The 18,073-nt window shown below is 38.4% G+C and overlaps 1 protein-coding gene across 4 annotated transcripts in view; it reads right to left on the bottom strand.

Moving 5' to 3' along the window:
* Nucleotides 1–18,073, bottom strand: part of LOC123306834 (DNA topoisomerase 2-binding protein 1-B) — a 66,412-nt gene that overhangs the window by 44,325 nt on the left and 4,014 nt on the right. For all 4 annotated transcript variants that reach the window (XM_044888993.1, XM_044888996.1, XM_044888995.1 and 1 more), the window contains exons 8-10: nucleotides 16,762–17,052; nucleotides 16,553–16,700; nucleotides 8,359–8,652 (exon numbers count right to left, since the gene is read on the bottom strand). In XM_044888993.1, coding sequence (XP_044744928.1) covers nucleotides 8,359–8,652; nucleotides 16,553–16,700; nucleotides 16,762–17,052 — 733 coding nt within the window. The remainder of the gene's footprint in view (nucleotides 1–8,358; nucleotides 8,653–16,552; nucleotides 16,701–16,761; nucleotides 17,053–18,073) is intronic.

Here is an 18,073-nt window from a genome sequence, read left to right as displayed (position 1 = left end):
AAGAGTCATCGGGTACTTCAGCAAGGTGTTGTCCAAACCAGAACGGAATTATTGCGTGACTAGGAGGGAACTTTAGCAGTCATCATATCCGTAGAACATTTCTACAAATATTTGTACGGAAGGAAATTCTTACTAGGAACGAACCATGCTGCTTTGAAATGGCCCCTGAGTTTTAAACACCCAGGGGGACAAGTGGCTAGATGGATTGGGAGGCTGCAAGAGTATGACTTCGACACTGAACACAGAGAGGGGACTAGCCATCGCAACGCAGACGCATTATCAAGAAGACCTTGTTCCGAGAATTGCAGCTATTGTTCGCGCCTGGAGGAAAAGATCGATTTAAGATTAAGACGACTGGCTACCTGAAGAAATTCAAGCACAAGAGGAAGATAACGATTTGGAAGTTATCCTGAGTTGGAAGAAGAGCGGTAGACGACCTATTTGGGAAGAAGTATCTAGACTGAGCCAGAATATAAAGTCATATTGGGCATAATGGGAAACGTTGAAGATTGATGGAGGTCTTCTGAAACGTTGTTGAAAATGAAGATGTAACTGAGTAGACTTCAGTTGATTGTGCCGAAGAGTCTTGTGACAGACATTCTGACCAGACTACATAATGGAAGTGCAGGTGGACATTTCGGGATAACTAAGACGTTGGAAAAAGTCAGGCAGCGATTTTATTGGCTCAATCGTAAGAAGGAAGTTAAAGATCGGTGTAGAAGATGCAAAGTTTGTGCTGCTGCTAACGGACCTTATGGTAAAGGAAAAGCACCAATGAAGCAATATAACGTCGGATCCCCCATGGACATCGCTGGCCCCTTTACCGAACTGGAACTTGGTCAAAGAATTCTTCTGCTGATTTGGAATACCTCTAGAGCTGCATTATGATCAAGGCCGAAATTTTGAGTCGACGTTATTCCAAGAAGTATGCAGCAAATTGGGGATTCACAAAACAAGGATTACACCTCTTCATCCACAATCAGACGGCATGGTCGAACGAATGAATCGGACCATGGGAAAACATCTAGCCACAGTAGTTTCTGATCACCAGCGGGACTGGGATGAATATTTACATCTATTCACCAAGGCATATAGATCTTCGGTTCAAGAATCTACCAAGGAAACTCCATGTTCGGTCGAGAAATAAGGCTGCCTTGCGACCTGGAGTTTGGATGTAAACCTGGAGAAGACGTAGCTGGGGAGGACTACGTTAGTAAATTAAGGAACAAGCTGGATTATATTCATGACAAGGTGCGCAATCAAATGCAGCAAGCAAGTGACCGAATGAAATGGGCTACGACATCAAGGCCATTGAAGGTGGAGTCACCGCTGGAGATCTGGTGGGGCTACATAATCCACAAAGGAGGAAAGGTTTTTCTCCGAAGCTGTAGACAGTGGGAGGGACCGTATGAAGTTATCAAGAGGATAAATGTTGTAGTCTACAGGATAAGGAAGCTCCCCAGAGGTCGTCCATTTCAACCGGTTAGCCCCGTACGCGCAGGACGAAGAAGAAGTACGTCTTGTGGAAGTTCCGATGCAAGGTAGCAGCGATTACCACAGGTTTGTGCATTGCTATGGTGAGACACGCGATGCACGGTTCGGCGTCACACAGGAAGTACATCAAGACCTCTTTACCGTTACATGAGGAATACTCTCTCGCTCATTGTGTAGCGAACGACCTTCGTATGAGCAAAGGTATAGCAAGAGTATTCAGAAATAAATTTGGACGTCAAGAAGAACTATTGCGACAACAGCCAAGAATCGGGAAAGCTTTGAAATTGAAGGCTGAAGGTCGGTTCATTTATTACCTAGTCACCAAGCAATATTTCCATCAGAAGCCAGCCTGTCAAAATCTATGGACGGCACTACATAGCTTGAAGAAAGACCTTCAACGCTTTGGAGTTAGGAAATTAGCTCTTCCCAAGCTCGGTTGTGGATTGGACCAGCTAAATTGGCGAGTTGTGCGAAGCATGCTGGAGGTGGTATTTCAGAGGATCCTAGTATGCAATTTCAACCCGAAGCAAACCAAGGAGCGTAGAAAAACTGTGGAGTGCTACTTCCATCAGAAAGGCTACTGTAGGAATGGTGATGAGTGCAAGGTTTCGCCACGGTCCTCGGAGAAATTCACTAAGTCTGTTCTGGGACAGAACAGGCTTAAGGAGGGGACAGTGTAACCAGTCCGGCCCTGGCGGCCGCTTCCTTCAAGAAGAATCGCGAATGACACGAGAATGTTTCCAGCGCCTATACAGGATATCCGAGAACTGAACGTCAGGCCGAAACGAGGTGACAGGATTAATTGTAACCATCATAAAAAAAATCAGAAAAAAAATCTATCCCATGCAGTTTGAAAATTATGGGCATTTAAGAAAAAACTGAAAATTTGGTCGAAGTGTAACCATTTTTCGGTTATTGTGGTTGATTTTTATTATTTTTATTCATTTAAGCTTTGGAACCGTAACCCTTAATAACATTTCTAGAATCACAGTCAAAAATAATGACACAATTGCCTCAAGTTTCTCAGAATTAATACTATTTGTTAAACTATGAATTTAAAATTTTCAAAATTTGTCGACTTTGATAGGCCCTCTTTTAAAAAAAATGTGATAGAGCGCCTTGGCAAATGCCATTAAAAGTTGACGCATTTAATCAGGATCGTATTCGCGTTACAGCTGTGCTAGAGAGTACACGTGTGTTTATCTGCGAGTTAAATTATCTCTCCAACACTCATCTGTTTTAACGTACGTAAATATTTTATTTTATTAATAGAATTCAGTGAATAATTCTCCTACTGAAATTATTGACATCAATAAGGTTGTCCATTGGACAACTATAAAATAAAATCATGGACCAGCCTACAGCAGAAACAATGAATATAAAGAATTCTTGGCAAACTGTCAAAAAACGAAAACGCTCGCGCCTTTCTCCTGAGATTCTCGAAAATCCTAAAATCAGCACACGAAATAAATTTCAGTATCTCAACAATGAATCAAACGATACAAATACCACACAAACATCTGAAAGGGTCTACAAACCACCACCAATTTTTATACATGGTGTTACAAATTATAACGAAATGATTGAAAAACTATCTGATGCTATAGCTAACGAACAGTTCTAATCCAAAACCCTATCTAACAATATCGTTAAGATAAATATAAACGAACCGGAAACATACAGAAGTTTAGTTCGATTTTTACGGGAGGAAAATATCATTTTTCACACATACCAAATCAAGCAGGAAAGAGCTTATAGGATTGTTATCCGGCATTTACATTCCACCGTTCCTACTGATGCAATAAAAGATGAAATTGAAAAATCGGGACACAAAGTCAGAAACATAATGAATATAAGAGATAAAATATCGAAACTTCCGCTTCCTCTATTCTTTGTAGATTTAGAGCCCCAAGAAAATAACAAGGATATTTACAAATTAGAATTCATTTCGAACATGAAAATAACTATAGAACCACCACGGAAAAAGCGAGAAATTATACAATGTACTCGATGCCAAGAGTAGTTCAAGAAGTTACTGTAATAGGCCATTTATGTGTGTCAAATGCGGTAACCAACATGACTCCAGAATGTGTGCAAAACCAAAATCAACTCCAGCTAAATGTGCATTATGTGAAGGTGATCATCCAGCTAATTATAAAGGATGTCAAGTATACAAACTCCTTTCAAGATCGAAAAATCAAAAACCAACAACAGCACAACAATTAAGGAAAGAAGAAAACCAAGAATGTAGTCGCGCAAACGATCAGCAAACCAACATCCCTAATTCACCAAGGTCGAGAGGAAGAACATATTCTCAAGTTCTACAAACACAAAACGAATACCCTATTATGCAGAGCTCTGAATCGGATTCGCTAAAATCAATGATGGAAAGTTTTCTATCAGACTTCAAATCCATGATTACTCAAATGATGAATCAGAATCAAACCATCCTCAATCTTCTAACTACTCTTGTGAGCTTTAAAAATGGCTAAGTTAATTAGAATAGCTTCCTGGAACGCTAATGGCCTTCCAAATCACAAAAATGAATTATCAATATTCATAAATACATACAAAATAGACATAATGTTAATATCAGAAACTCACTTCACCGAAAAGACATTTTTCCACTTACCACAATTCAAGATATACCCAACGGAACATCCTGATGGTCGAGCACATGGAGGTTCAGCAATACTTATTCGAGACAGTCTGAAGCACCATACACTCACTAACTACATAACTAAGGAGATTCAAGCGACAAACATAAGAGTGTTCACAGAATCGTGGAGTTTTGATATATCTGCCATATATTCACCACCTCGACACAACATATCTGAAATTCAATATAAGACATTCTTCCAAAATTTTGAACAACGATTTTTAGTTGGGGGAGATTGGAACGCAAAACATAACCACTGGGGATCAAGATTAATTAATCCAAAAGGACGCAACCTAATAAAAATTATTATGGACAAAAATTATGGAGTAATCTCATCAGGCAAACCAACATACTGGCCAAGTGACCCAAACAAAATTCCTGATCTACTAGACTTCTTTGTTTCAAATGGCATCAGCAATAATTATATCAATATAGAATCGACTTCAGACCTATCATCTGATCATACACCCATTTTGATAACTCTCAGTACGTCAGCAATATTTAAAAAGAATAAGCCTACACTTACAACGGGCAAAACAAATTGGGAATTATTCAGGGAAATATTGACTAGAGATATCACACTTGATATCAATCTACAACAACCAGAAGACTTGGAAATTGCTTCAAACTATATAACAGAAATGATTCAAAAAGCAGCTTGGGAAAGCACACCGCCTACAACAAGAAAAAATAATTTCGAAACAGAAGTGCCCCTGCAAATCAGAGAATTATTGACCGAGAAAAGAAGAGCGAGAAATAGATGGCAAAGATCACGTAATCCCATTGACAAGACGATATACAATCGACTCACCAGAAAACTGCGAAAAATACTTCAGGAACATTTCAACTCAAAATTCCAGAATCATCTCCAACAGATCGATGATAATAACGACCACAACATCTGGAAAGCCACAAAGAAGCTGAAAAGACCCATAACAAGAAAACCTCCTATTAAAACACCCAACGGAGAATGGGCAAAATCAGATGAGGAAAAAGTGAACACCTTTGCCACCCATCTTAATCAAGTTTTCTCCCCAAATCACCCACAACCGAACAATAGTGAAGAAGAAATCGACACATTTCTGGATGCTGCCTGCCAAATGTCTCTCCCCATTAAACCCTTTACACCTAGAGAAGTATGGCAAGAAATCAGAAAACTCAAAAATAAAAAAGCACCAGGATACGACCTCATTACTGCAGAAATATTGAAAAAACTACCGAAAAAGGGAATAGCTCTCCTTGTTAAAATTTTCAACAGAATGATGAGCCTCTCATACTTTCCCACTATATGGAAATATGCTGAGATAATAATGATACATAAGGCGAATAAACCCGAAAATGATGTGAAATCTTATAGACCCATAAGTCTCTTACCAGTTATTGGAAAACTTTTCGAAAAACTACTACTAAAACGACTGAAAAGCGATATAAACTTGCAAGACATAATACCAGACCATCAACATGGATTTAGACAAAACCACTCAACAGCTCACCAAATTCATCGCATAGTTAACAGAATTTCCACCAGTATTGAAGAAAACAAATTCTGTTCAGCTGTCTTTCTGGACTCGTCTCAGGCATTTGATAAGGTATGGCATAAAGGTCTCCTGTATAAATTGAAAAAACTACTTCCACAACCGTACTTTCTTATGCTAAAATCTTATTTAGCAAATCGACATTTTGCGGTCAAATTCGAAGACGCGATATCAAACCCTCATCAAATTAGATCAGGAGTTCCTCAAGGAAGCATACTTGGACCAATCCTATACCTCATTTATACATCTGACCTACCAACAAATCAGAACACCACGATAGCTACTTATGCAGATGATGTAGCAACCTTGGCAACACATGAGAATGCTGAAACGGCTTCGGAATATCTTCAACAACACTTGAACGACCTAGAAGATTGGTATAAAAAATGGCGTCTGCAAATAAATGAAACCAAATCAGTACATGTTACATTCACCAATAGAAAAAGCTTATGCCCTCCGGTCAAAATAAACAACGAACAAATACCAGTCAGTTCTGATGCAAAATACCTTGGCATGCATCTAGATCAACGTCTCACCTGGAAAAAACATATTCAAGCAAAGAAACAACAGATCAATCTAAAAATTCGAGGCATGTACTGGCTCATAGGCAGAAAGTCAAAATTATCTATTGAAAATAAAGTTCTGATATATAAGCATATAAGGCAATAATCAAACCAATATGGACCTACGGCATTCAATTTTGGGGATGCGCAAAACCATCGGGAATTATTCAGAGAACCCAATCAAAAATACTCCGCTCTATAACAGATGCCCCTTGGTACGTCTCCAATCTTACAATTCATAACGATCTAGGAATACCATTCATTACAGAAGAAATCAGAAATCGTTTCAACCGATATCAGCAGAACCTGCAAGGTCACGAAAACAACCTCATTAATCAACTAACTGAGAATCCATTCAACATAAGAAGATTGAAGAGAACTTGGCCAGTTGACTTGAATTGAAAATATAGTAAAGAAGAATATTAATAGGTTAATATCTTCAACATGTCAGTACATTCATCACGTTTGCTCAATACTTTTAGAAGTAGATTGTAAACCTCAATAAAGAGCTATAACAAAAAAAAAAAAAATTTAATCAGGATTGAAAAATGGTACAATACTTGTTAGTTTCATACAAAAAGAAAAAAAAGAAAAACCTGAAGTAACCCGATTTTTGCTAACCCATTCTACTCGGTCAAAATGTTTTTTATTCGCACAAGTTCTTGGTAGGTTTTAAATTTTACGGCAAAATGAGGAGAGATATAGATAGTGGACATGTTTGCCATGAGCGAGCGAGACTGATAGTGACGCCACTTCTACCAAAATCAACAAAAGTAAGTAAAATTAATAAAATAATGAAAAATCTTGACATAGTTTAGTTTTACTGGAATAAAAGTCAGATAGGGTAATTGTCATATATGTAAATATGTAAGAATGCGCATCCTCATTCAGGTGGGGATGTATATGATTGTACATGATTGAAAAGAATAAAGTTTCAGTTGAGTTATAAACATCTGATGTATCGATACCTATACAGATCCAGATCGTTACGAATATAACAGTAATAAAATTTTTTATTAAAACAAATGTTCAAATTGTTTACCATCAGCCTCAATACACGCCCTACATCTTCTTAAAAAAGATCTACTTATTAGCCGGACATATCCGTCACAACCTGTCTCGCTCGCTCTTAGCAAACATGTCCACTATCCATCTCTCTCATCATGTTGCTGTAAAATTAAGAACCTACCAAGAACTTGTAAAAAACATTTTGAACGAGTAGAATGGGTTGGCAAAAATCGGGTTACTTGAGGTTTTTATTTTTCTTCTTTTTTTTTTTTAGTATGAAACTAACAAGTATATTGTACCATTTTACAATCCTGATTAAATGCGTCAACTTTTAATGGCATTTGCCAAGGCGCTCTATCACATTTTTTTTAAAAGAGGGCCTATCAAAGTCGACAAATTTTGAAAATTTTAAATTCATAGTTTAACAAATAGTATTAATTCTGAGAAATTTGGGGCAATTGTGTCATTATTTTTGACTGTGATTTTAGAAATGTTATTTAGGGTTACGGTTCCAAAGATTAAATGAACAAAAATAATAAAAATTACCACAATAACTGAAAAATGGTTACACTTCGACCAAATTTTTAGTTTTTTTTTTAACTGCATGGGATAGATTTTTTTCTGATTTTTCTTATGATGGTTACAATCAATCCTGTCACCACGTTTCGGCTTGACGTTAAGTTCTGGGACACCCTGTATAAGCCCAGCGGAGGAGCAGGTAGGTCAGTACAGTATAGTGATTGTTATTGTTAGTTCACAGTGCGAGCAACGGACTAGTGAAAATAAATACGAGAGTAAATAAATAGTAGTGATGCAGTTAGTTTGTTAGTTATTAGCATTAGTATAAGTGTAAAAGAATAATTTAGTCAGGCGTTTTAATCAAGTAAAGAAAACGTTACTATATTATGGAAAAAACGAAAGAGACAACTTAATTTTAGTTTTTCACCATGATTAATATTCTGCGAAGAGAAATGTCTATTCTCTATGAAAAAAAAAATTACCTGACCTTGAAATCGAACTTCAAGGTCAAATTATGTCTTCCTTCCAAGACTAATAAACTTTCATTTAAATATTTTAAATCATTATATAGCGTACTCACTGATAAAACACGGTGCAACAACGTAGTTCGCATCCCTAAATACGTTTGTGATTCTTCCCGACGCGCTCTGGATCTTCTCCTCCATCTCGGTCACTTGTTCCTCGTCGAAGCCGGTGATGAAAAAACTGAAACCCCGGAAAATGTCCAGGGGCTGATCCAGGGTCTGTGATGTGTAAGTCTCCTCCGTAGATGGCGCATCGGCGTGCTGTTTATTCTGAGAATCCGATTCTGCGCCTCCTAGTCGTTCGCTGTCGAAGTTGGCATTCTTCAGGATGTTGGCAAGTGTGTCTTCCTCTGGAAGATTACAGGAATATCCAGAATACTAAGATTTATGCTAAAAAGCGATCGTGATGGTTTAAAATTTTTTAATGAGAAAATAACTAAAAATTTAATGAATCGATTTTCGCAAATATGAGTTATTCAACCACGAAACGTGTTTCGTTATCGCAGTTACATCTTCAGGTGGACGTCAGGTATTCTGAATTATTTGGTACCGAACGAAAACACAGGATGTTTTCAAAGGTGAGGCTTTTTTTGACATATAAATAAGTCGTTCAACCAAAAATTGTCTATCAAAATATCCAAGATGGCGGAAATACAACCCCTAGAAGTTCGACAAAATTTCGTTGAATTTCAAGTAACTGAGGGATTGTGAAAGGTGACTCCGGAATAGCAAAAACGAAACAAAACATAAACATATGGCTGGACAATGAATGGTTCAGTACCAAGTTCATCAGATTAGTTGCATCAGGTCACTTTTGGTAGAATCATAATTGTTGTATCGTGCAATTTAGGGTGAAAAAAAAAATGTAGAAAATCGAGGTAGTTTCTTGAAAGTGCTTATGTTAGTTGTGTTGAAAAAGTGCCATGATGTTTCTCCATTTCATCCCATTTTTACGACGATTTTTGAAATGTTCGAACAAAAAGATTGTGATGCCCATCGTGAAAAAATTCGTGAATAATTTAGACGAATTTTACTGGTGAGATTTTGAAGTATTATTCTATTTTTCACACTTGTATCCTAAGCCTCTCCTGTCAATTGGTATCGAAATGAGCCATTTCATAAATTCGTGTAAAGCCCGTTTGTAACAGCCGAGAATTCTATACCAAATTTTGATAAGAGAACGGCAGAGATTATTTTGTATGCAACTGAGCAGAGAATTCTACCGAAAGTGTGTATGTTCCGGTAAAGAATTCACGGCGCATGAATTCTCGAGTAAATTTTCTAGAGAATCCTCGGCTATTGCAAACGGGCTTAAGTTACTAAAAAATAATTAGAACAATTCGGCAATCCTAAGTTTCCATTTTCATTACCACGTAAATATCAAACCAGCCAATATCCTTAACGAAACCACATGGTCGAACCAGTAAATAAGTATTTTTTTGAGTCTAGGGTCGTATAAGGATCTATTTCATTAATCATTTTCAATTTTTTTCAACTTTGTCATTTTGAAAGTTTTGTATAGGTGATTTTTGGTGAAACGCTTCATTTTGACATGGTTTAAGTAACAGTTCCTGAAAATTTCATCTTTTTGGCGTGAAGGGAAAAGAAATAGCTGAAAATTCAAGACGAAAAATAGTTTTTGTGAATAACTCAGAAAATATCCACTTTAGGGCAAGGGTGTGATGCATACACTCACATTATTTTTTAACGTAGATTCAATATCTGCCATAAAAAAATGGGGTTCTAATTTGAAAAAATTGATTTTTCACGATTTTGTCATCCCTAACTTTGAAAGCGATTTTTTCACCCCCTGTATCATAAATCGCGATTTCGATTTTTAAAGTGGATACATCAATCTTACATCTTGAAAATCCCAAAAATGAAAATTTTCCATCCAAAAACCTCAAAGTTATTCTTGTTTCAGCGGAGCTCTATTTTCGATTTTTTTTTCGAATTTTCCCGCTCAGAGAGAATTTTCCAACCAAAACTGAAAAATGTTACATCAAAATAACTTGAAATTTTCTAAGGAATCTATTTCTGCAATAGAAAAAATGGTGTTCTAATTTGAAAAACGGAAGTTGACGTCATTTCCGGAAAAACCGGAGGTGCTCATGCCTTGAAAATATTTTAGATTTCATCAGCATCGTGAAATACTTATAAGTGCTGAATTTCATGAAAATACGTTCAGTAGTTTCCCGTATAAATATGGGTGAGGTTTCTCGTGAAAGACCCTGTATATTGAGTGTATATTATTAATATTCAGCAATTGCAGAAGACCTACCTTGAATAACATTGAAGTGGCAGAACGAAGCAGTCTTAGAACACTGAGTAAAATACGTCACCCAGAGAACCCACTACACAACCCACCTAATGCCTTACTTTATGAAAAAATGAAGATCGAACCCATTCTCGACAGATTTCAGGCCTTAGGAAAGAAATTTGTAAAAAATCCCAACAACCTTAGAATACTCCAGCCAGTTGTTCTACAGAGTCCCCAACAGGAACACAACAGAAAATACCCAATCAAAACTCTAATAGAGACAATTAAAGATTTCAAATGACAGCCATCGTCGGCTGTAGTTTATATGCATATAATATATGAATTTTTTTTTTTTTTACTAAACAGTGTATAATTGTATTAAGATTCAGAATGAATTGTAATATACAATGAAATGTACCTAATACTGGCAGTAAGACGCAAGTCGTTAGCCATTTGCTATAGCAATAAATTTTCTCTCTCTCTCTCTCTCTCTCTCTCTCTCTCTCTCTCTCTCTATTATTAATATATTTCACAATTCACATAGATTTTGAGACGTCTCTAGGTTTCTCACATGAAAAAAGGTTCGTTGCACTAGAATTGAACTTTCTCACGTCTTTCTTTCAGATAATCAATGCTGATTCATTTTCTTCTCATGGTCATCTCGCCAGTTTTAATCAGTTTATTTCATTTCTGAAGTCAACTCTGTTGTTAATCTCTCATTTATATATGACTAATTACTGTTGTCGAGTCTCAGATGAATGAATCCTCATGCCTATAGGGTCGACCCTACATTTCCTACAGAACACGATGTGAACTTCTCAAAAATGATTCAACGGTCAGTTGTAATGCATGAACATGGTCTCTCGTCCTGGTTCCACCCTGGAAGGTCTGCTCTGCTAATCGGGTACTCTATCAATTGTTATGATTCCATCATTACAATTTCGTAGACATTCTCATATTCATTCATCTTGCTCGATAAACAGATTAGTTCTCAAGCCTTCTGCTCTTCTCGAAACCAACGATTAGTGGTTTCCCTCATTATTAGTACTCTCATAATTTATCAACTGTATCTCCTATTTTTCTGATAGACGTTCTAATCGTGCTTACTTATAAGCAGTCCGTCTCTGTAAATGTTGTATGTTGTATTCATTGATGAATTTTGTACTCTTCAAGATCAACGTTCTAATTAGAATATTATTGATCCACTCATATTTACTGTATTGATCTCATTGATGAACAGACAGACAATTTAGCTTCCACCTCTTGTTTTTCACATCATTATTACAACTCAGCGTTTTCATTAAAATTAATTATTCTAACCTTCTGTTTTTCTGATGGAATTCAATTAACATTGATGGCTCTGTCACTATGAACGTTGTGTTTATTATAAATTTATCGAACTTTCTCAATGTCTGAGTCTGACATCAAGTGACTTCTCATTTGAACTACTCTTGATTATCTCTAGTTTTTAGTTGAATAATGTCACTCTATAGATGTTGTTAGTATTTGCATTTTACTGTATTAGCTTCATGCGGTTGACTTTTATTCATTTTATGATTATGAACGATATACAATAAATGTTTTTACATTACCATATCCAACTCTCAATTATCTAGTAACAGTCCACTACTTTAATTTTTACAAAATCTGATTCATGATTTTGTGTTATTTTTGACAGTCTGGCAACCAACTCAAACAAGATTTTTTTGAAAAAAAAAACTCCTCAGGTTGACTTCCAATTTCCACCAATTTTTTCATGAGAATCCCAATAACTTATAAACCGTTGAGTATTTACCGAATGTGTGGTATACAGTTAAAATAGCCGTCACATCAGCTATCTAACGATGTAGCGATATACTGGGTGTGCCATTTGAAATAAGATTGTAGTAGGTTGTTTGATAGGCCATCGCGGTGAATCACCCTGTATTTCAGGGGGTGAGTAGAGAGAAGGAGAACAATCTAGGCTTGCCAAAATTGTCAAAAACTCGGACAGGAGGCGCTGACTACTCAAAACAAGAAAAGACAGAGACGCATTGTGTTGGCGCCTTTTTTTTTAATGGAATATCTTCATGCATATTATTCAGATTTCGTTGATTCATTCATGGTGAATTAATTGATTCAACTAACTTACCAACGCAATTTCAACAAGGATAAATTTGAAGAATTTGGAGGTCAATCTCATAAAAACAACTCATACGCATAAACAAGCGTAAGAATTCTTAGAGAAAATGAAAATGTCTAAACACAATGTAACGTGGTTTACTCGGAGAAACCTTAATCTCGAGCGCCAGCTATTCTTTTCAATAGGAAGAATAGCAAACCTACCAGAGTAGCTGCTAGCCGGAGACAGAGCTCGCTGTTGTCTAGGGTGGTAGCGACAACGAAGAAGTCAAAATCGAATTATGTAAAAGTTTATTCACACCTTCGGAAACTAATTATATGTACAAGGGAGATATATGTAGGTATGAAATATGAGTGATTCTATAAGCGAACATACATTCGGGAAATCCTATCCGGTCACGAGCACTTTATGAAATTTATACCGGGTGTAGTGAAAAATTAACGGTTCAATAAAAATGCGCCAACCAGAACTGACGGAACGAATGCTAAGGACTTGCTATACGGTATCGGTATGTAGTTGTATTTCTCCGGAAATAAAACACAATAAGGGCGGATCTGTTCGAGACTTTTATTCGCTGCCCCAAGGGCTATAACGCACCATGACTGACAGCGAAGAAAAGGTCTATTTTTAGCGCAACTACGGGATTTCACTGACTACGAGCGGTATCTCTTATTCTCTGCCCCAAGGGCTATAACGCGCCATGACTGACAGAAAAGAAGAGATTTCGGATTTAACACTTATGACGCGGAACGCGGACAGGGGGGTTGACGGGACTCTCCCTTCAGTACCCCAAGGGCTTACGCGCCATGACTGATAGCGAAGGGAATAGTCAGACTCGCGAAACAGGGTAAAGAACGATAAAATACAACAGGAGGCGATACAGTACAGCAGTGTCAAAGTTAAAGAAGTAACGGCGTAGGTCTAACAAAGAAACTGAACGATACAGACGGGGACCTACCTCCTTTGTTTCAAGCACTCGCGGAACTCAAAGGATTTAAAAAGAAAAACTAAAAAAATTAACTCTAAGTAGCACTGATGCAAACACAAAATAATTATTCTTCAACGGCGAAAGAAATACGGAAAATTAACTGAATTTAAAACAGAAGTCACCACGTTAGAAAGCGAACAATCGAAATACTGAAGCAAAGTCAGAGAGCAAGTCGAAGAACTGAACTAAAAGTAGAAAAGTGACCGTCGCGGGGGAAAATTTGCTTTTATAGGCATATCCCCTTTCACGGTAAAAATCTGAAAATTCCAGAATGCGACAAGAATGAAAAACGTCGTCAGCTCCGGTTTATCGCATATCAACAGATGAAAAACGTCGAAATCTTCAGCGGCATGTAAGAAAAACAACGTGAAATACAGATAAGCGGTTTTTTACATTTACTCTGCCTATCGGAATGAACGTACGGAATATTCGAGAATTAAAATATTTTCAAAGACGGAAATCTAAAACGAAAGAAATGCACTAAAATGAACTCCAATTTTCCTCAGAAAACTGGACTTCATTACAACAACTGTATAGCGGTTTTGAGAGCATTGTCCCTCATCCGTACAGTGTACTGCCAACTGAGGCCTTAAGCGAAACCTGGAGTTCGCTCTGAGGAATATTTCGAATTCTCATAGCGATGCGCCACCTGTCCCACAAAGACTGAACCAAACCTCACAAACTCTACAGACTCCTACACACCCATTCATGGCTCCCAGATTCAACTACTACCTGCAGTCAACAAATGTACGATTCGTCGAGCGGCTACAGATTAGTCAACGAGGATTCGCTCGATAGACCACATTTGGTCAGGAAAAATGTGGAAATGGAGTACTCTTCTTCTTCTTCTACGTACGGTGCCCCACCGGGCTGAACTGAGGCCTCGTGACCCATTGTTCGTCCGCTTGTAGTTGGAGAGACTCACACTCTGTGACATGCTGACAAAAATGCCACAAGTCGACGGAGAGGTGTCCCTCTCACCATAGGAGCTGTGGGTGTTCTGTTTCCTAGATGTGTCATCCTTAAGTCCTCAAGGTTGATACAGAAGAACAAAATGTGTTCAACCGTTTCCTCCGTGCTCCTGCACCAGCGGCACAGGGAACGGCTAGTCAGTCCCATTCTATTTAAGTGTTTGTTAAACAAATGGCCAGTCATTGCTCCAGTCACTAGACTCAGTTGTTTCCTCTCAAGAGCTAAGAGTTTTTTGACCTCAGGCACAGAGGATGGTCTCTCAATGAGAAGCCTCGACTGTCTGAGACCACTTCCCATGCTCCATCCAGAGGAAAATTTCCTGTCCAGCCAACTATTAAAGAAGTTCTTGACAGATGTACGACAGATAGGCAGCGCCGGTCCCGGACCTACAAAAGCTGAGCGGGCTCCCTGCTTTGCAAGTCTGTCTGCCCTCTCATTTCCCGGAAGTCCTGCGTGAGCCGGGCACCAGATAACTTTCACAATGTTATCAGAACCCAGCCCCCGCAGAGCCTCTCTGCATTCCTTTACTAGGTGTGAGTTAACCCTTTCCTCAGAAAGGGATTTCAGGGTTCCCCGACTGTCACAGCAGATAAAGATGTGTTTTCCGGAGTACCCTCTGCGGATATTCTCCAGTGTGCAGGCTAGAACAGCATACAATTCCGCTTGCACTATGGAACAGTCCTTCCCTAGGGGGATGGATAGATTGAAGTGAGGTCCCACAATTCCCACTCCAGTCCCTGTGGGCATCACAGAGCCATCGGTGAACCAAGTGGGACCTTCGGGCTCAAGAAGCCTGTTTGGTGTAGACCAAAGGTCTCTGTCAGATACAATTACCCTGTAGGGTTCGGCAAAATAGAAGCTGGTGCCCGCGCGGTCCCCTCTATGGAGAAGGGATGCGTTGGCATCCCTCACCATCTTGAGAGCCCTCGCATGTCCCCTGAATAGTCCTCTATCGCGCCATTGTCCCTGTTCCCAAACTCTAAGAGCTGTCTTCATGGCCACCTGTGTAACTGCAAGGTCCAAAGGTGGTAGTCCCAGCAGACACTCCATAGCTGCCGTAGGGGTGGATCTCAGAGCGCCTGTGATGGCTAAACATGCGTTCCTCTGACATCTAGTCATAATGGTGCGGCTGGAATTCTTCCCCATGGAAGTCCACCACACCAGTGATGCGTAGGTAAGGATAGGCCTCACCACTACAGTATACAACCAGTGCATAATGTGTGGTTTGAAGCCCCATCCTTTTCCAAGCACTCTACGAGTAGACCAAAATTTACATTAGCCTTGCTCGATTGAGTCTCAATGTGTTTGTTCCACAATAACTTGTGGTCCAGTGTCACACCGAGATATCGAACTTGCTCGGATAGGGTGAGTCCAATCCCAAACAAGCTAGGAAGCTTGATGTTGTGGGGCACCCTCCTCCTAGTAAAAAGAACCATCTCTGTTTTACCAGGGTTGACCGAGAGTTCGTTCTCTAAGCACCATCGTTCAATCATACGCAGGGCATTCTGCATCAGATCGAAGATGACACTGATTACCTTACCTCTGATCAGTAGGACAAGGTCATCCGCATAGGCCACAACAACGAGCCCAGCCCTTGTCAGCTCGACGAAATGGAGTACACTGTACTCCTCCAAGTGCCAACCAAGCACCTCGGAAATATCAAATTAGAGAGACGTTGAATTATCGCATCTAAAAACAACTGTAGACCGGTTTCGGGATCATTGTCCCTCATCAGTACAGTGTACTGATAGATATTTCAACCGGAGCGACAACCCGGTTTCGCTTAAGGCCTTATCCTCCGGTTGAAATATTTAGCACTACACTGTACTGATGAGGGACAATGATCCCGAAACCAGTCTATAGTTTTTTTTTTTCGATTAAAAATGGAAGAGAACAATTTCTACTCACCAGCGGTGGGTTCCGGCATCATATACTGCTTCATGATCTCCTTTTCCGCCTCTGCGTCCATCTCGTTTTCCAGATTCTCCTTCTCCTTCTGCGACAGCGTCAAGTCTATCTCCGTTATCGTCCTCTTCGAACGTAACAAACTCAAACCCTGAAAAAAATCGAAAAGGCGCGAAATAACGAAAAGGGAAGTTTCGAGAGATGAAACCCACCTTCTTCCCCATTGGCGATTTGAACTTGGACTCGTCCCTCAGGTTGTTAACCAGGTAAGGGTCCTCTCCGCAAGGCCTCTTCCTGTCTATGCTGTCCAACAGCCACTGGATCGTGACTATGAAACAGGTGAAACCTTTCGACTTGATGATTTTCAACTCGTGCGACTCCGGATCGCCGACTATGACATGGGTGACTCGATCTGACATGTCGTCGCAACGTGTGGCACCGCTGGCGTTGATTATTTTGCATAATTTCTCCCTGTGATCGTCCTTGAATCCCACCAAGTAAATCTGGGGAGGATAAAGAACGATTGAGAAGAGTAACCTCAAAAATTGATTAAACCTCCATGCAAAAAACGAATAACACCAAAAAATTAGGAAACACGAGAAATGATCATCCAAAAAACTGAACAAACACAAAAAATGTATAACCTCAAAATATTAAGGAACTCAAGAAATGAATTTCCAAAAAAACAGAAAAATAAAAAAAAATGAATAACCTCAACATTTTACCTCAATAATGAACATCAAAAAATTTTATAACATCAAAAAAGAATTAAATACAACAATTGAATAAAAGACCTCAGAGATAGAATGATCTGTATAAAAACAGGAAAACCTCAAAAAGAATAACCTCCAAAAATTAAAAACCTTGGAGAAATTAATAACCTCAAAATATTAAGAAATTCAAGAAATGAATATCAAAAACACACAATAAATCCAAAAAATGAGTAACTTCGAAATTTCAACTCAAAAATGAACATCAAAAAACTTCATAACGTCAAAAAATAAATAAATACAACAATTAAATAAAAAACCTCAAAGATAGAATAACCTGTATAAAAACAGAAAAACCTCAAAAAGAATAACCTCCAAAAAATTAAAACCTTGGAGAAAATGATAACCTTAAAATACTGGATAACCAAAACAAGAAAGGAGCCTTAAAAATGAAAAACCTCCAAAAAAAAGAAAAACACTAAAGAAAACGGAGTAAACTCGAGAAACTAAACATTCAATACTGCAAGAACTGGATTAATCGATTTTGGAGATGAATAAAAAATTGTCCAATCTCTCGAAAATCTGTCATAACAACGTGTGGCACCAATGGCTTTCATTATTCTTTGGAACCCACCAAATGAATCAGTGGGGAACAAAAACAATTGATGAACGCACTGAATGGCCACAAAAAATGAATAAACTTCAAAAACTAAAAAACCCTAAGAAAAATTGAATAATCTCAAGAGATTGAAAAACCTCAAACAAAAATAATAATCTTTAAAAAGCAGTCGAACCTAATAAATGAATGACCTCG

This window comes from Coccinella septempunctata, chromosome 2 (genome assembly GCF_907165205.1).
Source record: "Coccinella septempunctata chromosome 2, icCocSept1.1, whole genome shotgun sequence".
Classification (NCBI taxonomy): Eukaryota; Metazoa; Arthropoda; class Insecta; order Coleoptera; family Coccinellidae; genus Coccinella; species Coccinella septempunctata.
The sequence above is the reverse complement of the archived record's forward strand: the minus strand, read 5'-3'. Positions and strand labels throughout refer to the sequence as shown.